Source organism: Amia ocellicauda, chromosome 12 (assembly GCF_036373705.1).
Source record: "Amia ocellicauda isolate fAmiCal2 chromosome 12, fAmiCal2.hap1, whole genome shotgun sequence".
NCBI classification, from domain to species: domain Eukaryota; kingdom Metazoa; phylum Chordata; class Actinopteri; order Amiiformes; family Amiidae; genus Amia; species Amia ocellicauda.
In genome coordinates, this window is record NC_089861.1 from 18,213,688 (window position 1) to 18,233,140 (window position 19,453).

The window sequence follows — 19,453 nt, forward strand, 5'->3', positions numbered from 1 at the left end:
TATATTTTTAAATAAAGGCAACTGCTCCAATTGCTGTAAATTGCACTGCAGATTGGCTATGAAATTTGTGACTGACTGTTTATTGGCTATGGACCATATGATACAACTTGCCTGCTAGGAACATACTCTGCCCAATTTTCAACAGCACTGTGTTCATATTTCAAATAGATTATGAATATATAATTTTTGAACATATTTGGTAAAAAAATAAATAAAAGCATCATACTAGGATTCAAGTAAAATCACAACATGAAGTGGGGTACATGTAGTGCAATCACTGTGGGTGGAATCTGTGATGATCAGAACAGAATACATACATACATACAGTAAATAAATAATAGTAATTCAGAGGTCCAGAACAATTAGCTAATGAGACTCAATTAGAACACACTCCACCCACCTCATTGTGAAGCCCTTTATTCATTTCATTAAGCTTTTCAATTACAATTCATTTTCATTATATTAGGTTACATATAATATTTTAATAAACATCTGTAAGTGCAGTCAAATGCACCACAATTATGCCCCACTCTGCCCCAACACCACCTGCTTCAGCAACTACAAACTACTAACAAAAGGAATGCATTAAGTGTTACCATAATAATAATCATAATAATAGTAATAATAATGAAGACATTCTAGAACATTCATTTAGAAGACAACAGTAATTAACAATGAACAAACAAATAAACGAAAGCTAAGCAATTTAGAAATAATGAAGACCGCACAGTGTAGTGTGTAGAGGGCGTACAGGGTTGTGCTGAGACACTGAACATCTTTCCATACTGGTACTGTTCTGAGAATCACAGTCACACAATTACTCTCTAGGTACCATAGTGTCCAGTCAGTCGGTATGTATCAGTGACTTAGTGTCAGTATTACCTTAAACCTCCCTCCCCCTCCCCTATCCTCTTACTCTCCCTCACACTTGTCCCTCCTCGATGCTCTCCAGCTGCTGTTCCAGCTGTGCGATGCGCTCGCCCTGAGACATGGCCAGAGCCCTGAGGGAGCGCAGCACACACAGCACCTCACTGAGAGACTGATCCTGAGAGAGAGAGAGAAAGAGAGGGTTAATACAGTACAGCACAGACACACTGACTGGACACTACAGTACATTAACACTGCACTGATAGAGAGGGTTAATACAGTACAGACACACTGACTGACTGGACACTACAGTACATTAACACTGCACTGAGAGAGAGAGGGTTAATACAGCACAGACACACTGACTGACTGGACACTACAGTACATTAACACTGCACTGAGAGAGAGAGGGTTAATACAGCACAGACACACTGACTGACTGGACACTACAGTACATTAACACTGCACTGAGAGAGAGAGGGTTAATACAGTACAGACACACTGACTGGACACTACAGTACATTAACACTGCACTGAGAGAGAGAGAGGGTTAATACAGTACAGACACACTGACTGACTGGACACTACAGTACATTAACACTGCACTGAGAGAGAGAGGGTTAATACAGTACAGACACACTGACTGACTGGACACTACAGTACATTAACACTGCACTGAGAGAGAGAGGGTTAATACAGTACAGACACACTGACTGACTGGACACTACAGTACATTAACACTGCACTGAGAGAGAGAGGGTTAATACAGCACAGACACACTGACTGACTGGACACTACAGTACATTAACACTGCACTGAGAGAGAGAGGGTTAATACAGTACAGACACACTGACTGACTGGACACTACAGTACATTAACACTGCACTGAGAGAGAGAGGGTTAATACAGTACAGACACACTGACTGACTGGACACTACAGTACATTAACACTGCACTGAGAGAGAGAGGGTTAATACAGTACAGTACAGACACACTGACTTACAGACTGACACTCTCCCTCACCTCTCTCTCCGCGGCTGTCAGCTCACCCCCCCCTGCTCCAGTGGTGCCCAGGCAGAAGGTGGTCGTCGTGGCAATGCCCCCCTCGCCATGAGCACCACAACTCACGCCCCCCACAGCAACATCCTCCTCCCCCGTCTCCGGGGCGACGGAGGGGCGTAGAGACTGGGCGGTCGCCGTGGCGGTGTCCCTCTCGTCCTCCACCACCTCCTCTTCCTCCCTCGGCCGCTGGGTCTCTGGGTTGTGTCGCCGGTGTGGTCTGTTGTGCGACAGTTGTTTTGATGAGGAGTGCACCCTTGTGTGTTGCTACACAAGTCACGCAGCTTGTTGCGCTGTTGTTGTGGTTGTGGAAATGGCCGAGTGCACTAGTTGTGAAGCTGTTGTGATTGACGCGGTTGTGCGTGGGGTAGGTGTGGCTGAGGTGTGAGTCTGTGTCTTAGGGTCAGGGTGTGTATCTTAAAGTGTGTCTTTGTGTGTGTATCTGTATCTCAAGGTCAGTGTGTGTGTCTGAACCTGAGTGCCAGTGCGTATTGTACAGTATTGTATACCTTAATACAGTGTAGTATAGTACAGTGTAGTTTAGTATACTGTTGGGATTGGGAAAATAAAGGAGGTTAGGAGAGAGAAGGCAGGGTGGTTAGTGTGTCATAATACAGTATATTAGTGTAAGATATGGGTTAATACACTATAGTATAGTGCAGTAAAGTATAGGATAGTATACAGTTGTATACTATAGTGCAGTATAGCATGGCACAGTATTGTGTAGTATAGTGTGGCAGAGTTTAATAGGACACTGTGGTATAATACAGTAGGGCACACTGACTGACTAGATACCACAGTACATTAATGCTGACTGCCCTGTAAAGTGCATTTGGACTGACTGACTGGACACTACAGTACATTAATACCGAGAGAGAAAGAGACTGTTTATTTACAGTATATATTTACTGCCTCTGTCACCTTGTACATTTGTCACAGGGATAGAGAGCAATTTTGAATAGAGAATGTAAATAAGGGATTTGCACGAGAGAGAAATAGAGAGGGTTAATATAGTACAGTATAGACATAGATTGAAAAATACAGTACAATAACACTGCACTGAGAGAGAGAGAGAGAGATGAGGAGGTGTGGGGGGAGGCGAGAGAATGGAGAATGTAGCAATAAAACAGCAGCAGTAGTGCTATAAGCAGAAATAGCCATAGTAAAAATAATAATTACACGAGCTTACCTGTATATTTAGACACGCACTCTTATACAAACACACAAAACATCAAACATAGCTAATAAGTATTATTCATATTTGTATGAATATAATACAAACGGACAAAACAAGGAACTTATTAAAAAACTAGTGGGGACATGACGTCACAGCTAACACGCACCTCAAAACACTGTCCCGAAATATCAACAATACTAATACGGATGCTGCTAATACGTATGCCAGCTAGTCATAATAAAAATAATAATAATAATAACAATAATAATAATAATAATAATTACCTATTGTGTACTTATTCTTTGTAGTTTGCGAAAGTTAATATATAAATAAATAAATAAATAAATAAATAAATAAACTGACGAGCGAGAGAGTGGTATCAGGCAGAAAAAGAGAGTAGAAACGCCAAAGGGAGGCGAAAGGAGGAGTAAACTGATAGAGAGATGAAGGGATGGGATGGAATGCGAGGGAAGGGAGGATGAGAGAGAGAGAGACAGACAGACGGAGCAGCGTCGTTCCCTGATGTCAACAGTCCGTCGAAACCACGGAACTTCCGCCTCGGTCTGGCTGCAGCTTGCTTCCGGTTTCCTGCGGGTCAACCCGTGGGCCCGGCCGAGCAGCAGTGTGGGCAGTGCACACATCCGGGTTACCAGCAATACCTACCGTAATGTCGGCTGTATACAACACTGTCTCTGTTTCTTACTGTATACAGGCTGATTGTTATAGAGTACAGTACACTCTCTGCCCGTTCCTTCCCAGTGCAGTGTTAATGTACTGTAGTGTCCAGTCAGTCAGTGTGTCTGTACTGTATTAACCCTCTCTCTCTCAGTGCAGTGTTAATGTACTGTAGTGTCCAGTCAGTCAGTGTGTCTGTACTGTATTAACCCTCTCTCTCTCAGTGCAGTGTTAATGTACTGTAGTGTCCAGTCAGTCAGTGTGTCTGTACTGTATTAACCCTCTCTCTCTCAGTGCAGTGTTAATGTACTGTAGTGTCCAGTCAGTCAGTGTGTCTGTACTGTATTAACCCTCTCTCTCTCAGTGCAGTGTTAATGTACTGTAGTGTCCAGTCAGTCAGTGTGTCTGTGCTGTATTAACCCTCTCTCTCAGTGCAGTGTTAATGTACTGTAGTGTCCAGTCAGTCAGTGTGTCTGTACTGTATTAACCCTCTCTCTCTCAGTGCAGTGTTAATGTACTGTAGTGTCCAGTCAGTGTGTCTGTACTGTATTAACCCTCTCTCTCTCAGTGCAGTGTTAATGTACTGTAGTGTCCAGTCAGTCAGTGTGTCTGTACTGTATTAACCCTCTCTCTCTCAGCTCAGTGTTAATGTACTGTAGTGTCCAGTCAGTCAGTGTGTCTGTACTGTATTAACCCTCTCTCTCTCAGTGCAGTGTTAATGTACTGTAGTGTCGTCAGTCAGTGTGTCTGTACTGTATTAACTCTTTCAGCGCAGTGTTAATGTCAGTCAGTGTGTCTTTACTGTACTTCCCCCTCTCACCACTCATCTCATCTATCTCTCCCCCTGTGAACTTCCTGTGTAAGAGGTGTTAAACAGCACAGTACTGAAACTAGCACCATGCCGACACCCTCCGCTGCCTCATGCAAACCTCCCATACTTTTGTCATTTTACGGTCTGCAAGGGCCTTTAGCTCTAGTCCTACATATTACAGTACAGCATGATACACTGTAATACCCTGCACACTACAGTACAGGAGAATAGAATGCAATATACAAAAGAGCACAGAGAGGGACAGAAGGCATTGGGAAAAGAAACAGAGAGGGTGATTTATGCATGTATTGTTAATGTTGTATAGTCAGGGGAAGAGGTAGGGAGGGAGAGAGAGAGAGAGAGAGAGAGAGAGACAGAAGGCACAGATTCACACAGTCACAGATAGACATTCAGATATACACACATGAACTGAGACACACAGACCAGTGATATAAGTGGCATTTAATCATCACTCATTTTCAAAACTTCTTCAATCACACATAACATGAACACAACACAATCCAGCAATTCCCAACTAGTACTAAACCACCCCCATCTCACTTTCAGCTGCAGTCTGCAATAAAAATGTTGCCCTAATTAAACACTAGTGTAGTATAGTGCAGTACACTAAATAGTGAAGTGTAGTACAGTAAAAATTGTAGTGTAGTCCAGCACACCAAACCATACTGTGTGGTACAGTAGAGAAAAGGTTGTAGTGTAATAAAGTACAGCACATTTGATGTTACAGTAAAGAGTGTAGAGTAATACACTAAAGTATTACACTAAGCAATGCACTAAATAGTATGATGTAGTGTGGTAAATACTGTAGTACTGTACCGTATATTAGCAGTTCATTAAATAGTGCAGTATATTTAAAGTACACTAAGCAGTACAGTACATAAGCCTATAGTTCAGTATGCTATAGTACAATACAATAAATATTGTAGATTTGTCAGTACAGTAAGTAAATAGAAGAACAAAGTATAGCACACAAGTCTATAGTGAAGCATAGCACAGTTAAGTACATACACTGTAACACACTAACTTACATACTATACAGTACAGGAGAACACTAAAGAGCAGAGTGTATTATAGTACACTAAAGTTTACACAAACTCATTGATACACAATCACTAACAGACAAACACTCACTACACCCCACTGTAACACACACTTTCTCTCACACACTCACCAGCTCACAAACCATGGTTTCTTTCCCCACTATTTCAAATGACACAGATAAATACCCACAGTAGTGTGGGGCCTCCAAAAGTCACCCCTGAAGATCCACCTCATGCAATAAACACCTGATTTGAATTATCCCCTTCCAGTGAGCTACTTAAACCAGGGTTCACTTACAGTTTCCCATACCCAGACCCTTAATTACTCATGGTGTGTTTAACTCAGTGGTGCCCACAAACGGTCCTGGAGAGCCCCTTTCCAGTAAGTTTTGTCAGTCACCCTAAATTGCTCATATTGACAGACTAGGACCATGTGGAAATTATTGATCAATTAGGGAAATAACTTGTTCAATTAAGGGAACTCTGGTCACTGAGGACTGAAAAGGGTTGTTCATTTTCTTCACACCAGTTCTCTACATAGTCATTTTACAAATCTCCTGCTTAATTGATCACATTGAAATTGTTCCAGGTGTTAAGAAAGCATTGATTAAAGGTTACCTATAAAACCTGTCAGATAGGGGCACCTGAGGACTGGGTTTTGGCAGCACTGGTCTAATTCAAACATCACTTTGTATCAAAAGACAAGGAGTTGGTTAACATAAACCCAATTGGATACTTAACAAACTTGGTGACTGCCTTAGACTATGGAGGGTGATCAGTGCCAAAATTAAGATGAACGTGATTATGAACATGAAGATGAACATGAAGATGATTATGAACGTGAACATGAAGATGAACATGAAGATGATTATGAACATGACCATGATTATGAAGATGAACATGAAGATGAACATGAAGATGATTATGAACGTGAACATGAAGATGAACATGAAGATGATTATGAACATGACCATGATTATGAAGATGAACATGAAGATGAACATGAGCATGATTATGAAGATGAACATGAAGATGATTATGAACGTGAACATGAAGATGATTATGAAGATGATTATGAAGATGATTATGAAGATGATTATGAAGATGATTATGTGCACTGGATTAGCCAATAAGCACACTGGCTACCGCCCACTAGCTCTGATTGACAGAGTTCAATGTTTTGTCACATCGAAAAAGAAAAAGAAATACAAGAGACGCTACAAAATGTAGAAGCGCACTGAGAAATGTGAATAGCAAAGGGACAAACGGAATACATATATACGTGTTGAAACTACTGAATGAATAAATAAATGTTGAAATACATAAACAAATAAATAGATGAATAAGTAAATAGATAGGCCTAAATGTCCACGTATTTGTTTAATCATGTATTTATTTTCTGTGTGTATTTATTTTAAATTTCAGTTTGGATAGTCCTCCATACTATGAAACCGTGTAACTACATGAAATTAGATATATTTGTAAAAAAAATATATATACCTAAAAAATATCCATACATCATAATTGGAACCCACAAAATACCAGACTCACAGTCATGCGCCTTAACCACTACATAGCATAGCGATTTCAAGCCTTGCTAAAGGCAACCCGGTGAATCTGCATCGTGGCGGGAGAACGGGGTTCGAGTCCCCACCACGGCCGGAACCCCCGAGTCGTTACATTATGAATATAGCCTACCTATATCTGTATGTGTATGTGTTCTATAGCTCCACAATACATTGTATAAAGCCTAAAATAAATGCAATACATTAAAATGTAGGACTTCATTTAACACCTCCCTTTATCTATAGATACCGTGTGAGCGAGTAGATGTGTCTCTGTAAATGTTCCCGAATAAAAACAAACAAAATACAATATAGAAACTATTAAGTTTTAACTTCCATTGAAACACGTCTGTCCGCCATCGCTCTTGTGTCTGACTTCCGACCACTTTCTATGGCAACATTGTAAAAGCGGACAGTCTGCATCTGCATCTTCATATTCATCTTCAGTGGTATTTTGTGGGTTCCAATTATGATGTATGGATTATGTCTTTTAGGTATATATATATATATATATATGGACTATCCAAACTGAAATTTAAAATAAATACACAGAGAAAATGAATACATGAGTAAACGAATACATGGACAATAAGACCTCTCTATTTATTTATTCATCTATTTGTTTATGTATTTCAACATTTATTTATTCATTCATTAGTTTCAACACGTATATATTTATTCTGTTTGTCTCTTTGCTATTCACATTTCTCAGTGCGCTTCTACATTTCGTAGCATTTCTTGTATATCTTTTTCTTTTTCGATGTGACAAAACATTGAACTCTGTCAATCAGAGCTAGTGGTCGGTAGCCAGTGTGCTTATTGGCTAATCCAATGCACATAATCCTCTTCATGTTCATCTTCATAATCACGTTCATCTTAATTTTGACACTGATGACCCTCCATATTAGACAACCCCCCTCCCCCCAACTCACACATACACGTTACAAAATTAAAATTTTAAAGGAAGGGGGGGATTATCTTAATTTTCCAAGATCATTTGCAGTAAAACCTGGACATCAGTTCAAGAGGATTCAAATATTCTTATAATTGTAATTGGTTATGCACTTACAAAAATGCAAACATTCTCCAACCCCCATTCATTACTTCCACAAGACAACATTTTTCAGTTATATATGTATATTATTCTATATATTCACTAACATATATGTTTATCGATACATCTAATGTTTATGCACACATGTATGCACACACACACTCTCCTTCCCTAGAATCTGTCCACTAGTCTCTCTGGGGCTGAAGTGTCTAGACACAATGGTGTTCAGTGTCTTGATTCAGTTGGGTTGAACACATACTTGTGGATGAAACTACGCAGCCGCAAGTCTCTCACCATGTGTGTCTGACTTGGTTTTACTGTGCGTCTGGGTCAGGGCAACGAGCTGGGAGTTGCTTGAGCTCTTCCTGGCCTCTCAGTGGGATCCAGTCAGTGGTTAGTCTGTGCTGAAGCACTAATTCAGTCTCAAAGAGAGACACCTCGACCAGCTGACTGAACGGAGTGAAGACTCTCAGAGAAGAGGAAGACTCTCAGTGTGTGACTGCCTCTCAGTTTATGTGTGTGAAAACTTTGGACTCAGTCCACTTGCAGTCAAAGTCTACATTGATTTATCAATGGAATTTATTCAAAGATTTCTTGCTTGGTTCAGACCCAGCACTGCCATCTCTCTTGCCCTCTCTACACCGTTCCTCTCTCCCCTCTCAATTAAACTCTATGGAATGAACTTGCAGTCAATGAAATGGAACTGAAAGTGAATTCAAACTGAAATGGAATTAAAACTTTAATATTAGCGATTTAATGGGTCCCTCTCTTGCCCTTCATCAGCTCAAAAAATGCTCGGATTCTCTCTGCACTGTAGCCATCCCTGCTCCTTCCCCCTCCTCCCTCTCTGCCTCCTCCTACCCCTCTCTCCAGTCCACTCCCTGCCATCACAGCCACACTGACAGATGAATCTGCCTCTTCAGCCTCCCTCCCTCCCCCTTTCTCCCCCTCCTCCCTCTCTCTGTCTCTCTCCTCCTCTTCCGCCTTCTCCTCCTCCTCACTCTGCCAATCTTCCCAGAGTGCTTTGCTCTCCGTAATGTATCTTCGTCTCATTTGGGCGCTTGCCAGCAGGAGCTCAGTGGTAAACGAAGAGTCTGTATCGCTCCCATCTCCCTCCTCTCCCTCGCTTTCACTCTCTCTTTCCCAGCCGTGTTTCTTCTCAGGTGGAAGGGCAGCGTTCTGTACATCCCCCTCTCCAGCTCTCCTTCCCTTGCTCACTACCTCACTCCCCCCTTCTCTCCTCTTCTCCTCTCCACACCTTCTGGGACAAAATAGTCCTTCCTGTCCCTTACCACCCCCCCTGCCATGGCTCTGCTGCCCTCGCCCCCCTCCACGCCCGCTAACTGTTACCTCCCCCCCCCAACTATCCTTTCTACATCTGCATCTCTGTCCCTCTGTCCCTGCCTCATTCCTGCCCCCACACCTACTCTCTCGCTTTCCCCCTCCCCCACCTCCACAGCCTTCGCCCTCTTCTTTCTCTTTCTCTCCCTCTCCCTCCACCCCCCCCTTACCCCCTGTCTTCCGGCGGTGTCTCCCGTGCAACACCCTGCCCACAGTGGACAGGGACACCAGGGTCCCACTGGATGCCAGCTCCCCCCTCACCTCACGCACCGTCATTCCGGGATTCTCCTGGAACCTGGGGGGAGGAGGGAAAAGGAGAGGGAGTGTGCCTGTGAATGGAGTGACTGATACACTGACTGACTGACACACCAACAAACTAACTACAGCAGACAACACTCTCACTCTCTCTCCCTAAGTACTCTGGTGTCCAGTCAGCACTGTCCTCTTCCTGTCGTACCTGCGGACAAGCAGGCGGCTGGTTTTGGGAGACAGAGCTTTCCGACGGCCAGAGCGAGGCAGAGTGGCCACTGAGCCCCGGGCCTTGTACTTTTTGACAACCGTGGCCACCGTAGAGTGTGGCAGGCCCAGTCGCCTAGACAACAGCTTGTAACCCTCTCCTGCCTTGTGTCCGTCCACTATCGCTTGCTTCACATCTTCAGATAATTGCTTGTTTTTTCCCATCTTCTGTGTGGCGGTGGGGGGGTGGGGGGTGGGGGGTGGGGTGGGTACAGGGGGTGACGGAGGACAAGAAGGAGGAGAATGGGGGAAGGTGAGGGGAGCCAGCCAAACACAGAAGCCCTGTCTGCCCTGTCAAAGCACCAATGAGAGATATTAATTAGTTCTCCCTAAAAAAGTAAACACTGACACTAACTTTCACGCACACGCATTCTCTCTCCCTCACAAACACAGACAGACAGACACACATATATGTATGTATGTATGTATGTACACATACACATACACATACACATACACATACACATAGATCTAGCCTCTCCATCAGTCTTCTCTGTGACACACACAATATCCATCCCTGTCTCTCGCTCTCTCTCTCTCTCTCACACACACATACTCACTAAATACTCTCTCTCTCTTACTCGAACACACAATTACAAACTCACAACATAAACACAACCTACCTCTCGAAAAATCGCGGCTGCAACACAAACACGGGGATCCTCACAGAGACGGCGTGCGCGAAAGACAACTTGTTATTCTCCGGACTCTGACAGCATCCGCTTTGCTTTGGCTTCCGAGCGCAACAGCAGCGTGCGGGGCAAGCGGGGCAAGCGGGGCAGGAACCGTGTGAAGTGCGGGGCGGAAGTGAGGACACCGTGAGTTTTACTGTATTGTCGAGTGTAAGGACGAGCACTTATATATGATGTATATATTATTTCCAATGTACAGTGTCTCTTTTCCAGGTCACGCCAGCAAATCTTCTGTTCTCATCTTCTAGTCTAATCTCTCTTGGGATCCATACTATAGCACATTTTCCATCTTTGGTCTGTACTTATCTTCTTGCAATGTGTACGGCTCATTGCCATTTTAACATGTTTTCTCTTTCAATTATGTTATTGACTTGTGTTTGTTCTCGGATCCATGTACTTGCTTTTCTGTCTCTTCTTGTTATTCCCAGCAGGCATCTTTTTCAAGATTCATCAAGCTGACTTCACTGCACTCTACCTTGATGTGTGAGAGCTAATAAATGGATATACTGTCTATACTGCACTGCATTACAGTTTTTCTTGATTGCTAAGACACTTTTAATTAAACTGGGGTCAACTTCATCTCCATCATAACCTAATGAGCACAACAGTATTATTTGTTTGCATGTCACGCACAATGCAAATGCTCAGCACATTTTGCAAATCAGGAAATAACTATCTACAAAAGACAGACAAAATTCAGTTGAGTATATCATGTCAAATAAAATTAAAACATTTTTATCATATTTATTACAAATTACTCCCGTGAATGTGAACCTCTTCTGCAAAATTTCTCTGTACAATTGTTTGTTCAGCAATCAGTCCTTATTCATGCATAAAAGTGGTGTTTGGAAGAATAGACCTAGTAAGAGACTGCGGGTGAAAACGAGGACAAGGACAAAGGAGAGGTTGAAGGGCCAATAGAGGAAGAGGGGATCAGATGTGTGATTGTGGAGTTGCTCAAAGGGGAATACAAAGAAGTAATGTTTCAGATGAAATTCATGCCACAATTATTGACCATGTTGTCAAACATGGCCTTTCCACCCCATACATTCATTTCTGTGGATGAAGCTGACCTTTCAAAAGTAAAGAGACAAGGGAGGAACCTCACTGGTAAGAGGGCCACTGTAAATGTGCCAGGGCAAAAGGACGCCAACATCACCATGTATGCCACTCTCTCCAGCCATGGTGTTCTTTACCACATCCCTTCAATTGGCCCATACAATACTCAATGTCTCCTTTCATTTCTTGATGCACCAGAGTTGTTCCACCAGAAGAGATGGGGCTGGTGAGGCTGACATGTCCCATTTCAATATCATATGTGAAAATGTTGCTTTCCATCGCTCCCATCTGGGTACTGAGTGGTTTGCAGCCCACCCATGAATGGTGATGCAATTTCTCCCACACTGCATTGTAAGGGAAAACATCCAGTGTGATGCTGATGAAAACATGTGGCCTGATCGACAAGAAAGAATGGACTGAATGTGGTGCATACTGTATTTGTGTTGCCTTTTTTGACATTGCTTTGTTCTTGCAGTGATATGTTAGCTTGGAGTATTTTGTCTATATTCTTCACATGTACAGCATCATTGAATTTGTAATGGACACAATGATAAAGGTTAAATATAGCCTTTTGTTTCTGGATATCCCTGCTCTTGATAGACATTCTTTATGCATTGATCATCTTTGGTAAAATAATTTTAGTAAAAAATTAAACAGCCTATGCTGTGATAAAGGGCCGGATTAAATTAAAACTTTGACCCACCCACTATTCGAAAATTGTACTCAGTTGCGGCTTCATTTTTAGTGAGATGACACTTTCTTCTAATCATAAATGTAACTGCTATGATGTACAGGTTTGTAGCTTGCTATTAGCGGGTGGGTCAAAGTTTTGATTTAATCCGGTCCAATGTTTACTTGTCTTTGATGGTACATGCTATAATTACAGTATCAACAAATGGCACAGACATGTCATAGTGGGTTAACCATGTTAGGGTATATTGATAGTATTTTGTATTTATTCAGCCATATGTAACAAATGATTTCAATATCTTTTCATTAGATAAGTTGTATGTTTTGATGGAGGTAGTTGATTTTGTGTCATGTATTTAATATTTTGAGAGTCTTAGTGGATTTTGCAAATTAAAGTTGTGATTTTGGTCTAAGTGTTTCAGTTTGGGGCTGCATGTTCATTGTTTTTATAAAAGTTAATTCTGTTTGGACAAAAGTGCTCAAGCAATTAAGAAACTTAACCTCCCAAACTCTGATAATATACAAAGAAAATTACAAAGTCAGAAACAATATATAATTTCATATAAAATATCGCATATAATGAACTATACATTGATTGGACACTACAGTATTTTAACATTGACAATAATAACACAATATTATTTAAAATACAATTACTGTATTAAAAAGTCTTAAAAGGTATAACTCTCTTTCTCTTCCTTCATCCACACATTCAACTCTCTCTCTTTATCTCCCCCCTTTCTGCCACCCCCCACCACATTCACCTCTATCTGCCTCCTCTCACCTCTTTCTCTCATTCTCTGAATTTCCTGTGCAAGGGGTGTTAAACGACACAGAAATGAAACTAACAACACAATGACATTGACCTTCCCCATCCCTTTCAGTTTGTTAATGTACTATAAAATCAAGCCAGTGTTTCTGTATTGGACTGTACTGTATTAACCCTCTCTATCTCTGATTTTTTCAAATTTAAGTTTGCTGTATTGGCTTGACAAACAGTAGCAGTAGTGCTTGTCAGTAGGTTTGCACTGACCATACAATTATCTGAATAACAAGAATAACAGTAATTACAGTATATACAGACGGGTTGGGCCACCATGAGCCGACAGAACAGCTTCAATGCTCTTGGCACAGATTGTACGAGTCTCTGGACTCTACTGGAGGGATGGAACACCATTCTTCCAAAACATATTCCTTCATTTAGTGTTTTGATGATAGAAGTGGAGAGCGCTGTATAACAGATCGGTCCAAAGTCTCCCATAGGTCTTCAACTGGGTTGAGATCTGGTGACTGCGAAGGCCATAGCATATGATTCACATCATTTTCACAGTCATCAAACCATTCAGTGACCCTCGTGCCCTGTGGATGGGGGCATTGTCATCCTGGAAGGGACCACTCCCATCAGGATAGAAATGTTTCACCATAGGATAAAGGTGATCACTCAGAATAACTTTGTAGCTATGTCCCCACAAGCCTCCTCCGTAGCCTGTAGAAGGTTTTCCCATTCATAGGGATTTTGGTCATAGACCTTCCACTGCCATGCTGATAAACCCTCTATAGGGTAAAGGTATGGTGAGTAGGGTGGAAGAAACAGATTAGAGACTGTTGGTTTGTCACTGAACCAGTTGAGGGCCAGAGCAATGTGGGAATAAATAAACTTAGAGAACATTATGAGTCAGAAAAATAAAGAGAGAGTGTGGGGAGATGTTAGAACAAGAAATGGAGGTCTAACAGAATGAGAGTGCAAGAGAGAGGGAGGAAGGAGGTGAGAAGTACAAATATACATTAAAGAAAGCAAGTGATTGTCAGAGTAAGAAAGCCAGACAGAGAGGGAGGAGGGAGGAGGTGAGAAGGAGAGAGAGGAGGTAACAAGGGAGGAGGTGAGAAACAGCAGAAAGAAAAAGAGAGAATTTGAGTGAGAGAGAGAAGGAGAATCACTGAGATTCAAGGTAAGATTAAACATAAGAAAATCTAGAGAGGATGGGGGGAGAGAGATTTTTAAGATTAAGACAAAGGGGAAGAAGACAAAGGACTATACTTTGTAAATAAAATACATAATGCAATTAACAACACCACTAGAAAAAATGAATGCATTCACTATTCATTAACACTGCACTGAGACAGAGAGGGTTAATACACTAGCACGCAAATCCAAACTTAATTATATGCCAAAGTTGTAATTTTAACTCGTTACGAATTATTATAGCAAGTAAAACCAAAGCACTTGCATTTATTCGCAACCGAAGCATTTTCAATCAATATAGGCTATGTCTTTTGATAACATAAAATAAGTTACAAAATGTTATTTATAAGGGACGTAGGGAAGTGTTCTCTCTGATCCACTGATGTATGGAAGCATAGCCCTGCTAAAACACAATGTTGCCACAACTTAATTTACGTTGTTGAAACATTGTGTGTTAGCTTGGAGAGGACTTAATTCATATGATAATGCAAAATTGAACAGCATTATGCAGTCCGAAAATCGCATAATCATGTTCCATTTATGCACACGTTATTTGGGACAAAATTATAATGAAAATGCAAAAATTCAATTTGCATTTTAATTTACTAGTTCGCTGACAATGTTAATGCAAAATCCAAATGCAATTGCATTTTCAAAGACGTCTGCACGTCTGCCTCCTGCCTTTAAAACAAGCCGCATTATAGCACGCATGTCCAAATTTAACTATATGTAGGCTATATATTAAATTAGTATTTTAGAACACAGAGCTATATTGAAAACTGTCTTTATCTCGTTAGGAATTATTATAATAAGTAAAATCAAAAAGTCAATTGAAGCTGCTATTACCAATATATTTGCATTTTTATGGAGGTAATTGTTATTTGGCTTATTTAATATATATTTTAGTCTGGGGAAGTAACGAACCAGACCACCTGAAATACATTTTGTATATTTTATGGATTTTATAATTGTCAAATAAATGTATGATGTATTACAGTATTTGTATTATTTGTGGTGGATTATATATTAAGTGTATTTTTATATTACGATATATTACAGTATTTGCATACTATGGATTTTATATTATATGCTTTTTTGTAATGAAGAACATTCCATTATTATGTACGATTGATATGTATGGATGATAAATAAAATAAACGAATAGTGGAAAACATTCTTAATAAAGTTTATTAATAAACTTAATAAACTTTTATATATAAAGTTTGATGTCATTCGCATCTGTAGCCCCAGTTCAAGTCACTGGTGTAAACGTGTGCGAGGAGTTTGTTCTGCTTAATCTCCAGGAAGGGAAGCCTAGCCTGGGGCAGACATCTGCTGTAGACAACAGCACTGTAAATAATCATGTTTGATATTAAAAATAGTTGTTTATAATGTTACTATAGATAATCTAGCTTCCCAAGTTTTGATCATAGCTAAGGCAACGCAATGGTATTGCTAAGTAGCCTAAGTCCAGGGGCGGGGTTGTCAATTTTGGGGCCCCAATCAAAGCTCAGTTTAGGGGCCCCTTCACCTCTACCTGTCATGACAATTTTAGCATCACCAAATACACCAGTGTGTGCCACAATCCTATATCATTATTACGGTGGGTGGCTAGAGTATCGTCAGTGCACTAGAAATAATGTTAAAGGATCGTGAGGGATGTTCTTACCTTCTAGAACAGGGGTTCCCAATGTCTGGTAATGGAGGGCCAATTTCCCGAGGTTGCATGGGATTGGGGGCCACAGTACAAAATGAACCACCGATTTTATTTCCTGTACGTTTCTGTTATGGAACATTTATGAACTTTAATTGTTGTTTTATTATTGTCCCACAAGTTACATGTGCAATTTTTAACAGAAAATGTTCAAGAAGTGTAAAAGTATAATGCATCTTCAGAAAAGGGGTGGCTGAAGGTTGGCTTTGGGGGGCCGCACTTCGGGAACCCCTGTTCTAGAACATCCTCACTTTGCGCTCTTCACTGAAGCTGGCAGAGTTACGGTGGCTCAAATGTGTCATGCCCCTGAATGAAATTACCGTTTGTAAATAGATAGACGTGCAGGGGTGTGTAGGGCGCTAAGAAATCCCAGTTGAGGAGAGCACTGACAGAATCGCAGAATTCAGGGGCTTTGTTTCGCTATTCTGAAAAAGTAAGAGTCTTCAGTTTCATTGTTCAACCAAACAGTGTCTTTTTTCACATTTTACTTTTTTTTTCCAAGTTTATAAATATTTCGTTTTTTAAAACAAATACTTAAATAAATGCTAAATCTCCGTTTTTTAAAATACCATAGGCTCGCTGCGAACATTTCCGTAATGCATCACTGCTCGCAGGCACAGAGAAGCGATTCGTAGCGAGCCAGTACGCAGTAACGTCACAGGCTATAGCTAGGCTGCTAATAAGCTCGTGTTACGATAGCTATATATGCTTTATTAAATCATCCCTAAATATTATATAAGTGCAGCAAACATAAATTTGGAAAATACAATATTAACATAATAGGCGGAGTTCTCGAGGGGCAACTGTATACGTTGATTAATTTATTTTCAGTAGTATACAATTAAGATTAAACATAAATTATTACATTTTCTGCACTAGCGATTGCTAATGTGAGGGGCAAAGCAAACCAGAAGCCAACTGCGCTTCTGCCCCTCAGTCCCAACAGGTTTCACGGTATTTTCATATTGTAAAGCAACATTATGCGACTTTGGTAATTACAGTATTTATATATAAGACAAGGTTTCTGTAGGCTGCGTGTAACCCCGGGAGACATCATGATTCATACTTGCGCGGTTTCGTTTGTTGTTATGCTAATGTAGGTAATGTGTTCTTGCCTTCTCAGATAAAGAGAGGAAAGAAGCAACAGATATTGTGATGGCAGTGAAGTCAGTTCTGGTTGTGCTGGTCTTCTGTCTGGGAGCTGGAACTGCGCTGGGTAAGAGAGAGAGAGAGAACTTTACTATACCAGACTGCGTTGTACAGTACGATGCTGTATTTTTCTATGCTAAGGTACATTTTTCTTTTCATTGAGATTTTACTCTCTCTCTCTCTCTCTCTCTCTCTCTCTCTCTCTCTCTCAGACATGTCTAAGTACTGTTCAGTGAACTTCCCTCGCCCCTGTCCACTGAAGAACTACGAGAACTGGTACAGCATTGGATCCCTGTGTGCCAAGTATGAGGGCACTCCACTCAACTACTCTGAAGCTGAGGTACTGTGTGTGTGTGTGTGTGAGAGAGAGAGAGAGAGAGAGAGAGAGAGAGAGAGAGAGAGAGAGAGAGAGAGAGAGAGAGAGAGAGAGAGAGAGAGAGAGAGATTATGTATGTTTGATGGGGTGGGGTGTCTGTAGGACTCTCTTTCTATGTAAGAAAGCTGTGTAATACACCCGGGGGGGGGGGGATTATTGACTTTTCTGTTGTTCTTGATTAAATTCATTAACAAAAGGGGGAGAGTATAATGTTTATATCAGGAACTGAGAAAGTGGAAGGTGTTTTTTTGTTTAATTCAGTGTTTGCTTGTTTTTCTTATTTATATATTATTATGATTTCTTATTGCATTATGTGTTGTATTGTCCCTATCCTTTAATGTGTCTTGAAAGCTTTGAAAATATAGAGCACTCTGGCCATGCCAGTTAATGCCAATTGTGTCTGTATTAAATTTTGTCAGTGTAAAAGTGTATCAGTCAGTCAGTGTATATATTAACCTGCTCCCTTGTGGTCTCTGTTTCAGTTTGCCTGTAGGAAGAGCGTCCTCGGGGGTCACCTGGTGTCAGTGCACAATAATGAGGCGAACGTGAATGTGCTGTGTCTGGTGACCAAGTATAACCAGACCTCTCAGAGGGTGTGGCTGGGCGCGTTTGAACTGTTCAGAGTAAGAGTGTGGACTTGCACAGTTTTACACACACAGTATAACACACATACGTAATTACACACTCAGTATAACACATGTTTTGTATAACCAACAGAGCATATCTCAGAGTGTGTCTGTACTATATTGTATTATTAACCCAATATCTCTCTCTCTCTCTCAGACTACTAAGTTTGTTTGGACAGATGGTTCTGATTGGAATTATAGCAACTGGCTCCCGGGGCAGCCCGACAACACAGCCAATGTGGAAGACTGTGTGGAGATGAACTGGAAGAGTGAGTGACAGGGTGGCAGAGAGAGGGAAGGAGGAAGGGAGGGGGGTGAAGGGGAGGGGGAGAGAAAGAGAATGGGGGGTGAGTTTCCATGAGAGGAGGATAGAGGGAGGGAGGCAGGGGTAGCATATCAGTCTGTACTGTACTGTATTAACACTCTCTCTCCCCCTCTCTCTCTATCAGACACAGGGAAGTGGAATGATGACCGCTGCTCTGCTCAGAAGAGCTACGTCTGTGCCTTCAAGAACAGAGCAAGAGAGAGCAAGCAGGAGAGAGATTACGAAAGAGAGTGAGGGGGGAGAGGTGGAGTAAACCGCTTTGCTGCATTGCTTACAATAAGATCCTAGAGGTAAACAGAGAGTCAGAGGACCTGCAAAAGACCTGCAAGATGAAATGCCATACAGACCAGCTGATCCATCATCCAGTATGGATCAATAAATCAATCAGTCAATCATGGAATTCATGAATGCCGCTTCTCTGCTGAATAAATTGCCAGTGTGTAAGAACTGTGTGGCTCTATTCGTTTTTACCATGTCCTCACTGGCTGCCATATTGAAAGAAAATACATCAACACAAAGCACAGAACAGTATAGTGTGGATGGACTGACGGTATAGTACAGTGTAGTGGAGTACTGACAGATGGACACACAGACAGCAATACAGTGTAGTAAAAACATACAGATAGACAGACAGAACAGTACAATGAAATGGAGTACAGACAGATAATTTTCAAGGTCATTTTCATAATAATTATAATAATAATAATAATACATTGTATTTATAAAGCATATT

At 41.2% G+C, this 19,453-nt stretch overlaps 1 protein-coding gene and 1 long non-coding RNA gene across 2 annotated transcripts; one reads left to right on the forward strand and one right to left on the reverse strand.

Moving 5' to 3' along the window:
* Nucleotides 1–401: 401 nt before the first annotated feature.
* On the reverse strand, nucleotides 402–3,688 carry LOC136764475 (uncharacterized). The gene is made up of 3 exons (XR_010821201.1): nucleotides 3,388–3,688; nucleotides 1,891–2,146; nucleotides 402–1,045 (listed from the first exon to the last, which is right to left on the reverse strand). It is a non-coding gene; the product is annotated as an uncharacterized LOC136764475 (long non-coding RNA).
* Nucleotides 3,689–14,372: 10,684 nt separating this feature from the next.
* On the forward strand, nucleotides 14,373–19,167 carry LOC136764476 (C-type lectin mannose-binding isoform). Its single transcript, XM_066718594.1, has 6 exons — nucleotides 14,373–14,516; nucleotides 17,368–17,460; nucleotides 17,606–17,733; nucleotides 18,252–18,392; nucleotides 18,553–18,664; nucleotides 18,845–19,167. Exons 2-6 carry the CDS (start codon nucleotides 17,400–17,402, stop codon nucleotides 18,952–18,954), a joined length of 552 nt encoding a protein of 183 aa, XP_066574691.1. The 5' UTR covers nucleotides 14,373–14,516; nucleotides 17,368–17,399; the 3' UTR covers nucleotides 18,955–19,167.
* Nucleotides 19,168–19,453: the final 286 nt, after the last annotated feature.

Excerpts from the sequence above, each read along its gene's own strand:
- LOC136764476 (XM_066718594.1), top strand. The coding sequence starts at position 17,400 with ATGGCAGTGAAGTCAGTTCTGGTTGTGCTGGTCTTCTGTCTGGGAGCT. Across the intron at positions 17,734-18,251 it reads TCAACTACTCTGAAGCTGAG|TTTGCCTGTAGGAAGAGCGT; the intron begins GTACTGTGTGTG and ends TCTCTGTTTCAG. Across the intron at positions 18,393-18,552 it reads GCGCGTTTGAACTGTTCAGA|ACTACTAAGTTTGTTTGGAC; the intron begins GTAAGAGTGTGG and ends TCTCTCTCTCAG.